This window comes from Osmerus eperlanus, chromosome 14 (genome assembly GCF_963692335.1).
Source record: "Osmerus eperlanus chromosome 14, fOsmEpe2.1, whole genome shotgun sequence".
Lineage (NCBI taxonomy): Eukaryota > Metazoa > Chordata > Actinopteri > Osmeriformes > Osmeridae > Osmerus > Osmerus eperlanus.
The window spans coordinates 8,631,799-8,648,967 of NC_085031.1; the positions used below are offsets into that span (position 1 = coordinate 8,631,799).

General features: G+C 50.0%; 2 protein-coding genes across 4 annotated transcripts; one reads left to right on the forward strand and one right to left on the reverse strand.

Moving 5' to 3' along the window:
* The first annotated feature begins 291 nt into the window (after window positions 1–291).
* ppp2r2ca (protein phosphatase 2, regulatory subunit B, gamma a) lies at window positions 292–7,558 on the forward strand. 2 transcript variants are annotated; one of them, XM_062477350.1, is made up of 9 exons: window positions 292–1,332; window positions 1,765–1,862; window positions 2,367–2,553; window positions 2,839–2,951; window positions 3,077–3,254; window positions 4,205–4,369; window positions 4,544–4,713; window positions 5,037–5,128; window positions 5,576–7,558. In XM_062477350.1, the coding sequence occupies exons 1-9, from the start codon at window positions 1,269–1,271 to the stop codon at window positions 5,871–5,873; spliced, it is 1,365 nt and encodes a 454-aa protein (XP_062333334.1). In that variant the 5' UTR covers window positions 292–1,268; the 3' UTR covers window positions 5,874–7,558. The 2 variants fall into 2 exon arrangements, with proteins under 2 accessions (XP_062333334.1, XP_062333335.1); XM_062477351.1 differs by lacking the exons at window positions 292–1,332; window positions 1,765–1,862 and having other exon boundaries at window positions 2,437–2,553; window positions 2,835–2,951.
* Window positions 7,559–7,578: 20 nt separating this feature from the next.
* Window positions 7,579–16,830, reverse strand: wfs1a (Wolfram syndrome 1a (wolframin)). Of its 2 annotated transcripts, none has more exons than XM_062477286.1 (12): window positions 16,716–16,830; window positions 15,157–15,849; window positions 14,053–14,132; window positions 12,940–13,084; window positions 12,494–12,667; window positions 12,244–12,318; window positions 11,909–12,033; window positions 11,293–11,424; window positions 10,859–11,104; window positions 10,487–10,765; window positions 10,194–10,357; window positions 7,579–9,931 (listed from the first exon to the last, which is right to left on the reverse strand). In XM_062477286.1, exons 1-12 carry the CDS (start codon window positions 16,717–16,719, stop codon window positions 8,713–8,715), a joined length of 3,336 nt encoding a protein of 1,111 aa, XP_062333270.1. In that variant the 5' UTR covers window positions 16,720–16,830; the 3' UTR covers window positions 7,579–8,712. The 2 variants fall into 2 exon arrangements, with proteins under 2 accessions (XP_062333270.1, XP_062333269.1); XM_062477285.1 differs by having other exon boundaries at window positions 11,293–11,427.
* Between the last annotated feature and the right edge of the window lie 339 nt (window positions 16,831–17,169).

A 17,169-nucleotide genomic window follows, 5' to 3' on the forward strand; every position in this document is an offset into this window, starting at 1 on the left:
TAAAAAATAAAAATTTGAATATATATAGATAAAGTATATATATATATATTAATTTAAATAAAAAATAACAGTAGTTGCAAGTTGAACACTCACATGTGAAATATATTTAAGGTATCAGGTTAGTATTTTTCTTATATATCATATATCATTTTTTTTATCTTTATGTATGTTGTTTTTGTAACTGTGTCTCATAGCTCCCTCTTCTGGCCTTTTCTGTCTCGTCACCTGCAGTGGGTGGGGCTCAGAAACCACAGCTGGTCCCTGATTGGCCAGACTGAGAGGAGGCTGCCATGACACAGTAAATGCTGCACAGATCCCCAGCATCAGCAGACAACCGACTGGCTGTCTCTTATTTCTCTTACCCTCTCTCCCTCTCTCTCTTTTTCTACCTTTTGCTTATCCTTTTCTCCCCATCACTCCCGCTCTCTTGCTCTCTCTCTTTCTCCACACACACGCTCACATACCGCAGTAGAGGACACACAGTGACAGCGAGCAGGCAGACAGGCTGCGAGGTGTGCCAATGCTCCTTCTATGCCTCTTGTAGAAGACAAGGCCATCACGTTGTCAGCTTTTTAAATCAAGGACTACGTTACACAACAGCACCTTGGGACCGGTTGTTGCTGAGGAGGAGATACCGCAGAGCCGAGGATATCAGACACACACACACACTGGGACTGCCGCTGTGCCACCGGGTTGGATAAGGACTGCTTCTCTCCGTCTCAGTTTCTCTCTATCTCTCCTCTCTCACACACACAGACGAGAGGGCCTGTCACCTGCTTCTTCTCGGGGCTTGATCTAGTGAAGATGATGTGTGTGTATGAGGAAGTTGCGCGTGTTCTTTAGGGTGTGTGTGTGTGAGTGTGTTCTTTAGGGTGTGTATGTGTGAGTGTGTTCTTTAGGGTGTGTGTGTGATCACGCCAGAGGTCACACCTCCTGCATGCAGTAGGCGTGTGTCGGAGATCCGCTACTTCCCTTTGTCTTCGTCAGCATCTCTCTCTCCTCCCGACCATCTCTCCATTCCCCTCTCCCTCTCCCTCGCTTTCCCACCTCGCTCGTCTTTGCCTCTCTCTCCTCTCCGTCCCCCCTCTCCCTGTCTGTTCCGATCCTGCGGCCTTCCTTCCGGGCTGCCTGTTTTTCCCACGATGCTCTGCTCCAGGCCGCTCCGCTAGGCCGCGGCAGCATGGGCGGAACCTGGGAGAGGAGCGAGAGCACGGATTGGACCGTTCCCTTCAGGGCGGGCGCGTGGGCGGGTTACCCCTCAGCTTCAGATGGGCGAGGACACTGAGAGCTCCAAGATCAACCACAGCTTCCTCCGAGACTACGTCACTGAAGGTACTGCATGAACACACGCACACACATGCACACACACACCAGATCACTGTGCTAGATCAATATGTGTTCATGAATTAGGCCTGATTTCTCCTGTCCTCTCCGTGGGTCTATAGTTGGAGCCGAGGATGTTACCCCTGTGTTGTTGAAAGTAATACTTAGTTTTGATCTTTCCTCTCTCTTCCCTGATTCTGTCCTTACCTTACCCCTGACTGTCCCTTTTTTTCTCGGTCTCCCACATTACTCTAACTCCCTTACTCCCTCTCTCATCCCTCTATCTCTCTCCCTCGTTCCTCTCCCTCATCCCTCTCTTTCCCTATTTCCGTCCCTCTCTGCCCTCCCCATCCCTCTTTCTCCCTCCCTCATCCTTCTCTCTCAATCATCTCTCTCTCTGTACTTCTTTTCCCTGCTCCTTTTCCCTCTCCCCCTCCCCAGCTGATGTCATCTCCACGGTGGAATTCAACCAGACCGGCCACCTGCTGGCCACAGGGGATAAGGGCGGCCGAGTGGTCATCTTCCAGAGAGAGACAGAGGTAGGAAGGAAGGGAAAGAGAAAGGGTGGAAGGAGGTAGAGAGAGACAGAGGGAGGGAGGGATAGAGGGGAGGAAGGGAGGGAAGGAGGGAGGGAGGGATAGAGGGAGGGAGGGATAGAGGGGAGGAATGGAGGGAAGGAAGAAGGGAGAGATATGGGGGAGGAAGGGATAGAGGGGAGGAAGGGAGGGAAGGAAGAAGGGAGAGATAGGGGGAGGGGGAAGGACAAGAGTGAGGTAGAGAAAAAGAGACAGGGAGGGAGAGAGGGAGGGAGAGATAGAGGGAAGGAGGGAGGGAGGGAGGGAGAGAGAGGGGAGGGAGCGAGAGAGAGGGGAGGAAGGGAGGGAAGTAAGGAGACAGAGGGGAGAAAGGTGGAAAAAGAGGGGGGTGGGGGAGGTCTTTTTTGCTGTGCTTTCTTCATGCCCCTGGGTTGACTGAATCAAAAGTAGTGCAACTATCATCCCTGGGAGTGAGGGCTGAGCTTTTCTGTCTCCCCACTCTTCCAGTCTAAAGGGGAAGCTGAGGACGTAGGGGAGGCAGGGGGGGAGTCGGGGGAGTACAATGTCTACAGCACGTTCCAGAGCCATGAACCGGACTTTGACTACCTGAAGAGCCTGGAGATCGAGGAGAAGATCAACAAGATCCGCTGGCTCCCCCAACAGAACGCCGCCCACTTCCTCCTCTCCACCAATGGTGAGGAAACACAATACCCATAATGCTGCCTGACAACAAAAACAAAACCGAATTCCTCCTATGAACTATCTGGAGCTCAGTTTCAATACTCTGATGAATGCCTCCTTCCCCCCTCCCGTATTGAAGATACTCGTTGGTCTAACATGAAAGGATTGGTCATAGCAGAACAGCCTTCACCATCCACTCATATATCTAAGGTGTTCAGGTGTTCTCTCAGGAGCCTGGAGGCCTGCTGGTCCAGGATGTGTTCATGAGTTCCTCTGACCCCGTTCCCCTGTGAGACAGATAAGACCATCAAGCTATGGAAAGTGAGCGAGAGAGACAAGCGTCCTGAGGGATACAACCTGAAGGACGAGGAGGGCAGGATCAAGGACATCGCCACTGTCACCTCACTGCAGGTGGGGGCGAACACACACACACACACACACACACAAACACACACACACGCAGGGATACACACACACCTCCCTCATTCTATCCATCCATTCGTCCCTCCATGTATCCATCCTTCTCTCCATCCCAGGTGCCGGTGCTGAAGCCCACAGATCTGATGGTGGAAGTTCGTCCCAGACGAGTGTTCTCCAACGGACACACCTACCACGTCAACTCCATCTCAGTCAACAGCGATGGAGAGACCTACATGTCTGCTGATGACCTGCGCATCAACATGTGGAATTTGGGCATCACCGACCGCAGCTTCAGTATCCTTCCCGCCTGGTCGAGCACACACACACATACAGACACACACAATAAGGAAAGCACACACACACACATGCTCAGAGGTGCACAAATACATTCGCCAGGGTGGAGCTGTGTACCAGGGACCAGGCCAGGGTGGAGCTGTGTACCAGGGACCAGGCCAGGGTGGAGCTGTGTACCAGGGACCAGGCCAGGGTGGAGCTGTGTACCAGGGACCAGGCCAGGGTGGAGCTGTGTACCAGGGACCAGGCCAGGGTGGAGCGTGCCCAACAAGCCTCTCCTGCCAGTTCCTTTATGAACAGGAAGCTGACCTAGAAAGGCTGAGCATCATCCGTGGAAGGGAGTTTAAATAATTCACTCACAGCGCACTCTCTCCTCTAAACCACCCAGGACCCGCTGCATATAGCAATGTGGATCTTGTGTGTGTGCGTGTGAGAGTTAGTGCACATGATAAAACTAAACAGATTAAGAGCAGAAAAGCAGCCCACCCAACCCTCATCCCACATCCCTCCCCCAAACCCTTCCATCTGCACCTCCATCCCTCCCCCTAACCCTTCCATCTGCACCTCCATCCCTCCCCCTAACCCTTCCATCTGCACCTCCATCCCTCCCCCTAACCCTTCCATCTGCACCACCATCCCTCCCCCTAACCCTTCCATCTGCACCACCATCCCTCCCCCTAACCCTTCCATCTGCACCACCATCCCTCCCCCTAACCCTTCCATCTGCACCACCATCCCTCCCCCTAACCCTTCCATCTGCACCACCATCCCTCCCCCTAACCCTTCCATCTGCACCACCATCCCTCCCCCTAACCCTTCCATCTGCACCACCATCCCTCCCCCTAACCCTTCCATCTGCACCACCATCCCTCCCCCTAACCCTTCCATCTGCACCACCATCCCTCCGTCTGAGTGACTGTTTTAGGTCTCCCTGACCACACCTCCCTCAGACATCGTGGACATAAAGCCAGCCAACATGGAGGAGCTGACGGAGGTGATCACGTCTGCAGAGTTCCACCCGCAGCACTGCCACCTGTTCGTCTACAGCAGCAGCAAGGGCACCCTGAGGCTGTGTGACATGAGAGCCGGCGCCCTCTGCGACAGACACACCAAACGTGAGGGTGAACCCAGGACAATCAAACACACACACACACACTATCACCAATGTATAACACTGTACACACACACACAGAACACACACAGGAGGCACCTAAACCCAGACATATCATAGGTTACCAAGCATTGTGGAAATGTGGCAAATCTCTGTGTGTCTCTTTTCCTCCCTTTAGTGTTTGAGGAGCCGGAGGACCCAGGAAGCCGCTCCTTCTTCTCTGAGATCATCTCCTCCGTATCAGACGTGAAGTTCAGCCACAGCGGGAGATACCTGCTCACCAGAGACTACCTCACCACCAAGGTGTGGGACCTGCATATGGAGAAGGGCCCTGTGGAGACCTACCAGGTGAAACCATGAAACCTAAACACATGTAGTGGAAAACAAGGTCTGTGGAAAAGATGGTAAATCTATAGAATCGAAATGCTAAAATGTTAAATGTAGTAAGGATTGTATTATTGACTGAAACAGTAAGCTGTTATCATGGCATTGTGGAAATGTGGCGTACATAAAATGTTAAAATTTCGGTGTCTGTGTCTTTCTCTTTCTCCCTCTCCGCCTCTCTCCTACTCTCACTTCACCCGCTCGTTCTCCCCCTCCTCCCCCCTTTCCCTTTCCCCATCCCCCCTCCCCCCTCTCCCCCTCTCCCCCCTTCTCCCTCTCCTGGGCAGGTGCACGAGTACCTGAGGAGCAAGCTGTGTTCTCTGTATGAGAACGACTGCATCTTTGACAAGTTTGAGTGTGTCTGGAACAGCTCAGACAGGTAGGGCGTGTGTGTGGGATGTGTTTGTGTGTGATTGTGTGTGTGATTGTGTGAACAGTTTGTGTGACAGGTCCGTTTCCCTCCATCCTCTGCTTGGCATTTCTCTGACATTTCATCAATCCCACTAACTGGCTGTGCACACCTCCCATCCATCCCTTATTTCCTGCTCACTCCTCCAATCCTCTCCATCCCTTCCATCAACTGGCCTCCTCTTCTTTCCTCTTTGCCTTCCATCCACCCCTCTTTACTGCTTCCTTTTCCTTTCTTCTGTTCCCTCGTCTTAACCACCCTTGACCTCTTCCACTCTCCTCCTCCTCCTCCTCGCTCCCTTTTCTTTTCCCTCTAATTCCATTTCCCCCACCCCATATTCCCTTTTGATCTTTTGTCTCCCCTTCTCCTCCTCCCCTCCGTCTCTTCCCCCGGCCTCCCCCCCTCTCCTCTCCCCAGCGTGATCATGACGGGGGCGTACAACAGCTTCTTCCGGATGTTTGACAGGGAGACAGGGAAGGGCGTGACCCTGGAGGCGTGGCGGGAGACCAGCAAACCTCGAGCCGTGCTACGTACGCGGCGGGTCTACTCAGGCGGCAAGCGTCGCCGCGGCGACGTGGGCGTGGACAGCCTGGACTTCACCAAGAAGATCCTCCACATGGCCTGGCACCCAGCAGAGAACATCATTGCCATAGCAGCCACCAATAACCTCTACATCTTCCAGGACAGGGTCAACCCTGAGACTCACGGACAGTGACACACACACTGACACACACATGTCAACCTCATATCCTGGACCTCACATGTTACAGTCAGCGGATGAACCTTTGAACCCTTTGCCACTGTTCACATTTCATGGGGAAGATCTATACATTTGACAGGTTCTGATTGGGTGACATGGAAATATAGAGATGCAGAAACTCTTACCAGTCGGCAGGGCAGCAATGTCTCAGAGTTAAACAGCTCACCAAACGCAAGCCCATCACTTATCCTGTAGCACTTCCCCACTCACGTTTTCACCCATACTGGAATCACAATGTGGTGGGTTTTGTCACTAGGAGGCCTGACTCAACTGCCGTAACTTACAAGCAGCCGAAGTCGACAATGTACAAGTCCTCCACAGTGTCTGGAGCCAATCAACGTCTGCACTTTCTTTCACCGCAGACAGTAGTGTGAATGTTGTCTTACTGTTTACCGGTTAAGGGATGGACACATTCCGGTAACATCTTAATGTGCCGGTGAACTTGCTTGGTCCATTCACCTGGAACGGCACTCCCCAAGAAATGCAAGATAACCTTTGAGGGTTTGACCTGGAAGTACTGTCTTACTGTCCCATACACAAGCTTCCTTTACTTAACAACTGTTATACTTGATGTTGTATACACACTCCATATTACACTGTCTGTATATACCCATGTCCGTCACTGTTTCTAATATAAACACTGTTCTTGTCAGTCAACACATTATGTAGTGTTAGCCCAAAACTGAAGAAGAGTTTTGATAAGTTTAGAATCCGAGTTTGTCCAATCTGAGAAACAGACTTCCTTAAAGGGAAGTAAGATGATCCCTGTGGAAGTATATTTCAAGAGCCTTTCATATTTATGTCAAATGACTTTGTTTCTCCTTTGTTTTATCTGTTGACTTCCCTGTCTTTATTTCGTCCAATCCCTCCTCTTCTCACCCCTCTTATATCTCAATGATACTGTCATAGTAGGAGTTCCTCTCACTGTATATCAGCTGCTTCTTCACTGTAGAACAAGGATCATATCTCCATGCTACCACACCATAGGTGATTACAGAGACTGTGTTGTAATGCCAGGGCTAAGACTTCACCACCATGTACAGTCAGGGGAGACCATCAGTCTGATCAACCTAACAAACCAACAGACTTGGTCATTAAGGTGTATTTGCTTTGCAGTTTACCCTTAATGAAATGATGCTGTTGTCTGATATGGATGGTTTTGATAGTTATGTCGAATTGACCAATGCAATCCATGTATTTGACAGTAGTTGCAAATAGTATTTGGCCTGGGTCTCTTAAACATCATCCAGATGACATGAAAGATGTCAGACCAAAGCACTGCATGATGGTAAACACCACAAAGAAAATGATTTCCATAGCAACACTCGAGGAGGGGTGGCATCACCACATCACGCGTTCCTCTCCTCTCATCAAAACGCAGCAGCAGTCCAGCCTCCATCGCCATCCTAGCCACACACAGAGGACCAGTACAAAGTTAGTTCTGTGTCCAGGAACACAGTACAGTAGCATGTTTGCCCTTATCCAGTGTTCTTAGCCTGTATATCTATACAACTACAAAAAAAGACTTAAAGAACTAACAGAAGACTATTCTAATCTGAGGACAGACTCACAAATTTGAACCTGAAATGAGACGAATGAAGGAATGTGAATAAATAAGAGAAAATAAACTGTAGGAGTGACTGGGACTTTGTCTGCTGTGGTTTGTTGAATCAGTCATTTATTTAATTGCCTATTGTCACCCAGAGAGAGAGCGCAAGATCATATTTGATAAGTCATGACAAAGCAAAATGACAGACATCAAGTAAGTTAAATGCAGGCAACTAAAAGTTAGCATGCTAGGCTAACTAAGCTCCCTCCAAATTAGATGGAATGAGTATACGCATTGTCTGTTGATAGATTGCCCTAACAACAGTGCAGCAACTGTCTGATGCAGTCAGCGCCCAAATACTGCAGACAGAGAACAGCGAGTGAAGATGAGGATGTGAAGTGGACAGAGGCCTGCCAGAGGGAAGACAGCAGCTGGCCTTGTCTCAATGTAGCTGACATGACTGAGACTGAAGGACATGGCGTCAGAAGGCCGTGTGAGACTGTACAGTGTGTTTAGGGCCATAATGAAGTCCCAGTTTCGAGCTGCTGGCTCTGTGAAACAGTACACCAGCATAAGGGACACCACTGCTGCCAGTTAGAACAGGTTTGTGGTGTGACCAAATATAGAACTGGAACATTTTCAAAGCCTTCCGTTCTCAGAGACAGCCTTATTCTGGTCGGTTGGTGTCGTGTGTGTGTGTGTTTCTGTGCTTACTGACATGAGCCAGTATAAGACACAGCGGTAATATTAAGACAGCAAAAAAGACAAATTCCAAATAATAATGTTTCGTTAAAATAAAATTTTCCTTTAAAGTACCACACTCAGTTTAACTACTGTTAAACAGCCCACTGCAAATAAATACTTCACATTTGTACTGTAAAAATACACACACATAACCCCCCAGACACACACATTTGCTCATACACATGCAGTACATTTGTAAGGCAAAAGATGACAATTTTTTTTTAACCCAATTTGTAACACCACGATTGTAAACACATGCAAAAGCATGCTATTCCACCGAATGAAAACAATTTCTCCAGTTTGCAGTATAAAATGTATTGTGTTCGAAAGGACACCATCTGTAAACAATGCTGTGTGTGACCACGGTAATATGCTAGCCACCCCAAGAGACAAAATACAGAGAAAAGAAAACGAAATTCAACCTCTCTCTTTCTCCCACTCTCTCTCTTTCTCTCTCTCCCTGTCTGTCTTTATCACACAGCTTATTCTCCCTTACATGTGTCACACGTTGATCCTGGCGGACAGGAAGGGCGAGAAGAAGAAGTCAAAGGCAAACTTCATGGCGCGCAACGTGGTGCGTCTCCAGTCGCGTTCGATCTTCACCTGGCGTCCCTCGGGCAGCAGTGAGGACATGCAGTCCAGGCAGTTGATGGCCTTCAGCTCGAAGGCCGGGACCCGACCCCCCAGACGACCCCCCAGCTTGGTGCTGAACTCAACTGTGCTTCCTGGTTCCAAGTTCAGTAGGACCTGCCTGAACTCGTGGCTGGCCATGAGGACGATGTCCCGGGCCGGGTCGGCGGCGCCGCCCCCCTCCTGGAGCATGCCCACCGTCACCTGGAAGCGGTGGCTGTCAAAGCGCTTGACATGGCAGCCGTGCTTAGCCAGGACTTTGATCTGACACAGCTCCTCTTCATCCATGTGCAGCAGGACCGGGACGGCGACCGGCGGCGGGGAGGGCGACCCCGGGGGGTCGGCGTCGCCGTCTGCGCCGGTCGTGAAGTTAGCATGGACGGAAGCGGCGATGGCGGAAGCGTTCCTCTGCTCGCATTTGGGATACTTCTCCCCATAGAGGCAGCGCAACCAGTCCCCCATGAACACGGGCAGCATGTTGATGACGGACTGGGCCCCGTTCTCCGTCTCCGCGACGCTCACGTGCTTGAAGGTGCCCGTCCAGGTGACGCGGTGCCCCTCCAGGTGGGAGCAGAACACCTGCGTCTGGGCCACGCCCTTTGCGTCCCAGGACGGCGGGCCGCACAGCTGCCCGTACTGTCTCCAGGTCAGTGTGGAGTTGTACACCTTAAGCCCCTCCGTGTGGTACACGTACATCCAGCAGAAGAGCACCACGGTGCAGATGCAGGCCAGGATGAGCTTGACCACGCCGCGGTTGGTCAGGGTGTGGAACACATCCAGGATGGAGAGGCTGAATCGAGTCCAGAGGCGCAGGGTGACTGGGATGGCGCACACCGCCAACGTCACCAGCATCTTGGTCAGCTCCAGCTCCAGGAACCACTTGACCAGCTGGATGAACAGCAGGGCAGCCAGACCCACCGCCAGCACGGGCAGGGCGAACAGGAACAGGAAGTAGGCCACGCAGGTGCGGATGAGACCCAAAGGCGAGGAGTTCTGGAGGAGCACCACGGAGAACTCCCACCACATGAAGCACACCAGGTAGGGGACCAGGAAGCAGTAGGTGCCTCGGAACCCACGCATACAAGCCATACTGGGTGTGAGGAGGGAGAGGGGCGAGGAAGAGAGTTGAAGTTGGAGAGGAAGGAGGGCAGGCGAGGAAGAGGGGAAGGGGGAAAGAGAATGCTTGATCACTCCTAGTTCAAAGTGACACAGCATCACCTGAATACAATACTAAGCAGATACCTAAACGACATCCTGTCCAACGGGCACCAGCACACGCTACCGTAAACATCCCACAGAGAGACCCACATCCCAGAGAGACGGATACACGGGCCGAAGCCCTCCGCGTTTACCTGAAGAACAAGTAGAAGAGATAGACATAGAGGACGCAGGGGAGGCTGAGCTTCAGCACCACCGACTCCCCTAGTGGCAGCGTGGCGAAGGTGAGGCTCAGCATGCGAGGCACCTCCATCGTGTCAGGAAGGAACCTGGTGAGGGCACACAGCGACGACGCCACCTGGAAATCACCACCGCAAACACATTACAATAAACAATAAACCCCTTCAGGAAGGTGGTTAGCATTACACGGCGTACAACCCTGCCGGTTACTAGGTGTTAGCTAAACGTAGACTCCCCCCCCCAAGACCTCTATGATGAGCGCCCGACGAGCGTAGGTAGCAGCAGAAGGGCTGAGGCTCATGTAGCTGACGGCGGTGAGGAAGATGGCGACGGTGTAGAGCTCGGAGCAGGGGATCCAGCCCTTGTCGGCTACCGGGAAGGAGAAGATGACAAAGAAGACGGACAGGATGAAATACAGGTAGGGCTCCAGGTTGTTCCAGCCGAAGTTGGTCTCCGCCTGCTCCACATCCAGGCCCGGCTCGAAGCGGGTCAGCAGGTCCGTCAGGGCCCGGAAGTTCTCCCACGCCTGGGGGGGAGTGGTAGAGAGACAAGGGAGAGGGGGGGTGTTATCCAGAGACATGGGGGCAGGGGGGGAAGGTGTTCGTGGCTACCGGCCGACCTTGCTGCTTTGGAAGATGCGCAGCGTGCAGATCACCATGGAGATGAAGGAGAGGTAGAACACAAGCAGGGGGATCACAAAGGCAAAGAGGTCGACGGTCAGGTTGCTGATGATGAAGAAGAAGATCAGCGCGTTGACATGGTGTGTGGGGATGATCGTGCTGAGCCATTGGACGCCCGCACGGGACGCCCAATCAATTAGGTGCTCCTTCATCTCCAGGATGGCATGGATAGGGTACTGCAAAACCTGAGAGAGAGAAGCGAGAAAATGAGAAGAGAGAGAGAGAGGAATGGGGAGGGAGAGATGGAAAAAGGGAGAGAGGAGGGAGAGAGAGAGGCAAATAATGTCAATTGATATGGTTGGATGTTGGCATTGTGTTTGGACGTGACATGCTAGTGTTGTAATGTCCTAAAAGGAGATATGATTGGTCATACCAGGAGGTGGGATTTGATGTCCATGGCTCTCTTCATGGCTCCGCTGCGACCGTTGTCCAGCATGGTGCCACCCCTGCCCATCCCCCACACACCACTCCTCTTCCTGCCCTCCGTGGGCACCAGTCCTTTGTTCTGCTGGTGGACACACATTTACATGTAGTCATTTAGCAGACGCTCTTATCCAGAGCCACTTACAGTGAGTACAGGGACATTCTCCCCGAGGCAAGTAGGGTGAAGTGCCTTGCCCAAGGACACAACGTCATTTGGAACAGCCGAGAATCGAACCAACAACCTTCTGATTAACGGCCCAACTCCATAACACACACACCATGTGTGTCCATGGCATTTCAGCAATTTAGCAAATGCTTTTATCGAAAGTTACATAGAAATAGTGCACATAGAAAGTACAGCAGAATATCAGTGCATAGTTCTAACAGTACTTCAATGATTAGTCTGTATGTTTGGTTAAAGATCACCATTTACCAGGCAAAGTGCAAATGAACCACATCTCAGCTTCCATACACGGTGTAAGAAACATATCTCAACAACACACATACATAAATGGCATCAATTCAATAGAATTCGCAATCATGCTGTTCTGATGATCCATGCGTACCGTCTTGTCATCTTGGGAAGCAGGGCTTTTCTTTTGAGTGGCGTCCAGGCCAGGTGTGGGAGCGATGCCTTGGGCGTACTTCTTAGTGATCTCTACAAAGTCATCCAGGTCCACGTACTGGCCAGCTAGGAGGACACACATACGCACACACACATTATGCACACATACACACCCACACACACGCACATTATGCAGACATACACACCCACACACACACAGTTGCACAGTAGGGAATGACCCCTGACGAAGAGATAATGTTCTGTCTGTCATCATCTTTTTCTCTTTTTTAACCACACCTACACCTAGACATCATACAGAGTGCATGACACACGTACATTCTCTGGTGACCATGCGCTCCAGAACCTTCTGTGTTTGGACTGAGGTGGGAGGGACCCTGCTAGAGATGCCACCTAGTGGTATAAGAAAAGAATGACACTGTAAAACAGCCAAACATTTCAGTGTGCGTCTGTCTCCTTTCTTCTACTGCGTGTGTGTGTGTGTGTATGCGTACGCAAACGTGTGTGTGAATGTGTGACTGTGGTGGCTGTGTGCGTGCGCATGAGTGTGTGTGTGTAAATGACCTACCCTGCACATAATTGACCTGGCCGACGTTCTCCAGCATCTCAGACACGGCCATCTTCTCCTTCCTGTCTGGGTTTAGCTTCCAGTACATCATCATGGCCGCCTTGCGCACTGACTGCTCAAACTTGCTCTCCGTGGACAGTTTACGCACTGCCTCCTCATTCTCAGGGGTTATGCCTGGAGGAAGGAGGGGAAGAGGGGGAGGAGGGGGGGGGCATAAGACGAAAGAGGAGGATAGACCATCAAGGAGGTGGATAGGAAATCAAAATCTTATCTTTCATTCCCATTCTCCCTCCCTCTCCCTCTCACCCTATGTTAATGTAAGTTAACAGACGTGTTTACCCAAAATGACATGCAGGAGGGATTTGAACCTGCACCTTCATCTGCAGGATAATGCTCTACCACTAAGCTCTTCCCGTCCCTATCTCTCTATCTTTCTCCCTCTCTACCTTTCCTCTTTATCCAGCATCGCTGCAATATCCGGGCGGCTCCCTTCCGACCCTGCTTGGCGGCCTGCATCAGCCAATCAACTGCCAGGTGGTTATTAAGCTCCGCATCCTTCTCCTCAGCTAGCTCCAGGTAATGTTTAGCCAGCTGCAAAACAGGACACGTATTTTTTTTACAGTTGTTCAGGGATAATTCACAGCACTTATGCGCGCCAGTATTGTGCCAGTTCTATCCTGAAGTGAGTTTCCAAATATAGCGTGCTGTGTTAGGTCCACTAGTGGGAAAACTGTTTTGTCTTCAGTATAGGAAGTATTGGAATCACTCCATTCGGTCTGCTCTGTTACTAAACTACAACACCCACAATGCATCCTCATCTTGGCCTACAAAAGCTTAGTCATACTTCCTTCTCCAGAGAGCCAAACTCGTATCAGATGACCATAGTTTATAACTATAGTTCCTTAACTTTCACTTTACACAAACCTTATTCAACAAGTGTGTGTGTGTGTGTGTGTGTATGTGTGTGGTATGGGTGTGCATTTCTGAAAGAGAGATGGTGGGTGGGCAGTGTAGAAGTATTTCTATAGTATAAGTTCAAGTAACAGATCAGTTCAAGTCAACAGCTAGGAATTTACCCTTTTAGAACTAGAGGGTCATATATGCAGTCTCAGCTCCTTATGCTTTTGTGTATTGTGTGTATTGTGTGTGTCTTTAAAAAACGATGTGCATCAACCCAAGTTTCTGTAATGCACAATTGAGTATATAAACCATTAGTCTTTCAATGTTAGAAAGATGTGTGTGGGTTTTGTGTTTTCATGAGTTTCACGCTTCATGAGTGCACAAAAACATGTATACAATTGCATATGTGTGTGTTTGTGTGTGTGTGTTATATTCAGAGCTGGGGCTCATCTTTCAGGCAGCTGAAAATAGACCCACACTCTCTTGACCAGCCCTCCACACATCACAATGTCTACTCTCACCAGTCTGCAGGCCATGCCTCAACTAGCATCGTGTGCATGTGTACGTTTTGGAGTCTGGTTGTGTGTGAGATAGGGGAGATAGGATAGGATCACCCTAAGAGATAGGGGAGAGAGGGAGGGACAGAGAGAGAGACTCACATTAGTCTGTGCTCTGGCATCTCCAGCCTTGGCCTTCTCCTCAGTCTCCTCCAAGGTCAGGTTTTCTTCCTGCTCTCCATCTGGGAGAGGTGAGTCCAGGAAGAGAGGAGGAGTAGGGGAGGGAAGGAGAGGTGGAGAGGAGAGGAGGATAGAAGATGACAGGTGGAGAATACTGGGCCTTCTACCTTAACAAGTGACTTGTGATCCTTATCTTTAGAGATGGTTCCTGAATGCACATTCCCTTCTTCCTTATTTTGAGCTTCTCTGTAGACTCAATACATAGGTGGTTTTCTGTAAACTAGATACTGGCGATAGGTGATCGATATTATGAAAACAAGCATGTCCCAGTGCTTGTGTAACCAGTCGTAATCTAATCTGTGTGCATGAGATGTCCAGCAAAATACATATGCCCTGATATATACTGCATCAACTGTGCTTTATCTATCTAGTTTACATTTCCTTTGATAATCTAATGCCTTCTAAGATGTAACATCATTTTGTTCCAGGGTATTTTTACAGAAAGAGCATCGTGACCCAGTGGTGATTTACTAACACATTAGCAGCAAGCTATGAACGAACCCCTCTGACATATGTCTTGTAACATGAGCATAACAAGAAGGGTTTTCGTGTATGCGCATGTGTGTGTCTTTCTATGTTTGCAGAAGTGTGTGTGTGTATGCGTGTGATTGTGTGTGTGTGCTTCCTTTAATGCAGATAGAACAGGCCAGGTCAGGTTCTTTCACCTCTTTCATCGCCACGCCACTTCTCTTTCGTTTTGTGAGATTTCTCTCAAAACATCACTCCTGACCTGTCAGAACCTAACCTTCTGGCAGCGGTCAGCCTCTTCTCTCTTGCTGCATGCTGCAGGTCTACTGCTTGCCTTCCATCAAAAGCTAACAGTGTTGTTCTTTGAAACTGCCCCAATCTATCGGATGTGATTTTAGTCCACACACCTTCTAATCACAAGTTTCTGAGCTCGTAACTTCTCTATCGCTGCAACTTATCGGTGGTCAAGACCATCTTAGACCAGAGACCAGTGATTCACAGTAGCTCATAGTAACGTAGGAGCCAAAGCTGTCTGGAAAGCCCTTGTTCAGCCCGTACCTTCATCGTCTTCTTGGCCCTCCTCTTCCTCTGACTTCCTCAGCCTCTCCTGAATCAACACCCTCTTGGCCGCGGTAGCAAACCTCTTCTGTTTGGGAGCAGCTGGAGGGCTGGGGGAGGCCAGAGAGGGGCTGGGAGCTGGAGAGGAGCTGGGGGCTGGGGAGGAGGTCAGCGAAGAAGAAGTTGATGCAGGTGATGGGGTAAGAGGGGTGGAGGAGGTGACAGAGAGAGGTGGTTTAGGAGAGGAGGTGACAGGGGGAGGTGGTTTAGGAGAGGAGGTGACAGTGGGAGGCGGTTTAGGAGAGGAGGTGACAGGGGGAGGTGGTTTAGGAGAGGAGGTGACAGTGGGAGGCGGTTTAGGAGAGGAGGTGACAGGGGGAGGTGGTTTAGGAGAAGAGGGGCTGGAAGGTGGAGGAGGAGGAATGTGGTTTGATGAAGTCGTGGAGATTGAAGGAGGAGAGGTTACAGTAGGGATGGAGGGCAGAGGAGAGGAGGATGGAGTAGGAGTTGGTTTCAGAGGGTTGGTGGGTTTGGGGGGGACTGGGAGGGAGCAGGATTGGGAGGCAGGGAGGGAAGGGGGGATAATCGGGGGGGATGTGGAGGAGGAAGCAAGAGGTCCATCCAGTGTGGAGGGAGAGGTTTTCGGTGTGATAGAGGAGGGGCGGGAGGGTGGAGGTGCTAGGTCCATTTCACCTATAAACAACAAAAGAACATTTTCAAAAACATCTTATTAACATTGAACATAACCAGCAGTTCAGTGAGACCACAGCAGAAATCCTACAAACAAAACGCTCAGTTCAGAGTGACCAGGGATCTCTTGTCCCTTGGTCATCCTGTTCAGAGTGACCAGAGATATCTTGTCCCTTGGTCATCCTGTTCAGAGTGACCAGGGATCTCTTGTCCCTTGGTCATCCTGTTCAGAGTGACCAGAGATATCTTGTCCCTTGGTCATCCTGTTCAGAGTGACCAGGGATATCTTGTCCCTTGGTCATCCTGTTCAGAGTGACCAGGGATATCTTGTCCCTTGGTCATCCTTCCTAGTCCTGAAATATGACAGAGCCCCCTGTAACAAGAATCCTAGAATAGCGTTACTCCCCTAACACACACACACACACACACACACACACACACACACACACACACACACACACACACACACACACACACACAAATTGTCACTAACATGGGGAAAAGAGTGAAGGATTCCTGAAACCCTTGGTTTGCACGGCCCCACTGTTGTGGGTTTCCAATAGTAAATAGTCTTATTCTGTAACTTTTTTCCAGGGACCCAGAATTCCTTGTAGCACCCCTGAACACGCTTATGTAGGTGTGTACAGTATACACTTAAACAAGCATACCTCAGGCATAGACTGCAATAATAAATGACAATAATACATTTTAAATTATTACATTAAATGTATTTCAACGCCAGATTATACAAAATAACAAATTAGAAAAGTTATGTAAATTATCCGTAGCACTAATTGCAACTTCATTTGTACTTTAATCTGATTCGCAAAACTTTTGATTTTCAATTTAGGATTTTCAAAGCGACTTACTCATTGCAACAATATAGATATTCCTTCAAGGCATAAACTAAGTTCTTTTCAGGGTTAGAATTGTGGTCATTGCTCCGAATCCATGTCAGTCCTTTCTAAGTAACCCGAGACATCGCACTGCCGCCAGACTTGCGCTCAAAGGCAATATCAATGCCCAGCCAACCACACATACCTACTACATTTGCACTCTCATAGGACGGTGTACGTGTCTGTCCATTCATACACACCTCCGATTGGTTTAAATCGGGGTGGATCTCAATGATAAAATGATTGCCTGGGGCAGGGGATTGTAGTTTTAGGTCGGAATGAACGTTTCTATGTTGTTCCTTCGCCATCACTTTTCAGCAGCGTTTTGGAACCATTTGTAACAATGGGTCCACAGTCCTTCAAGACCGGTCTGCTGGTCCTTATAGTCCTTTAAGACCAAAATGCTGCTTCAGTCAGGTCTCTTCCG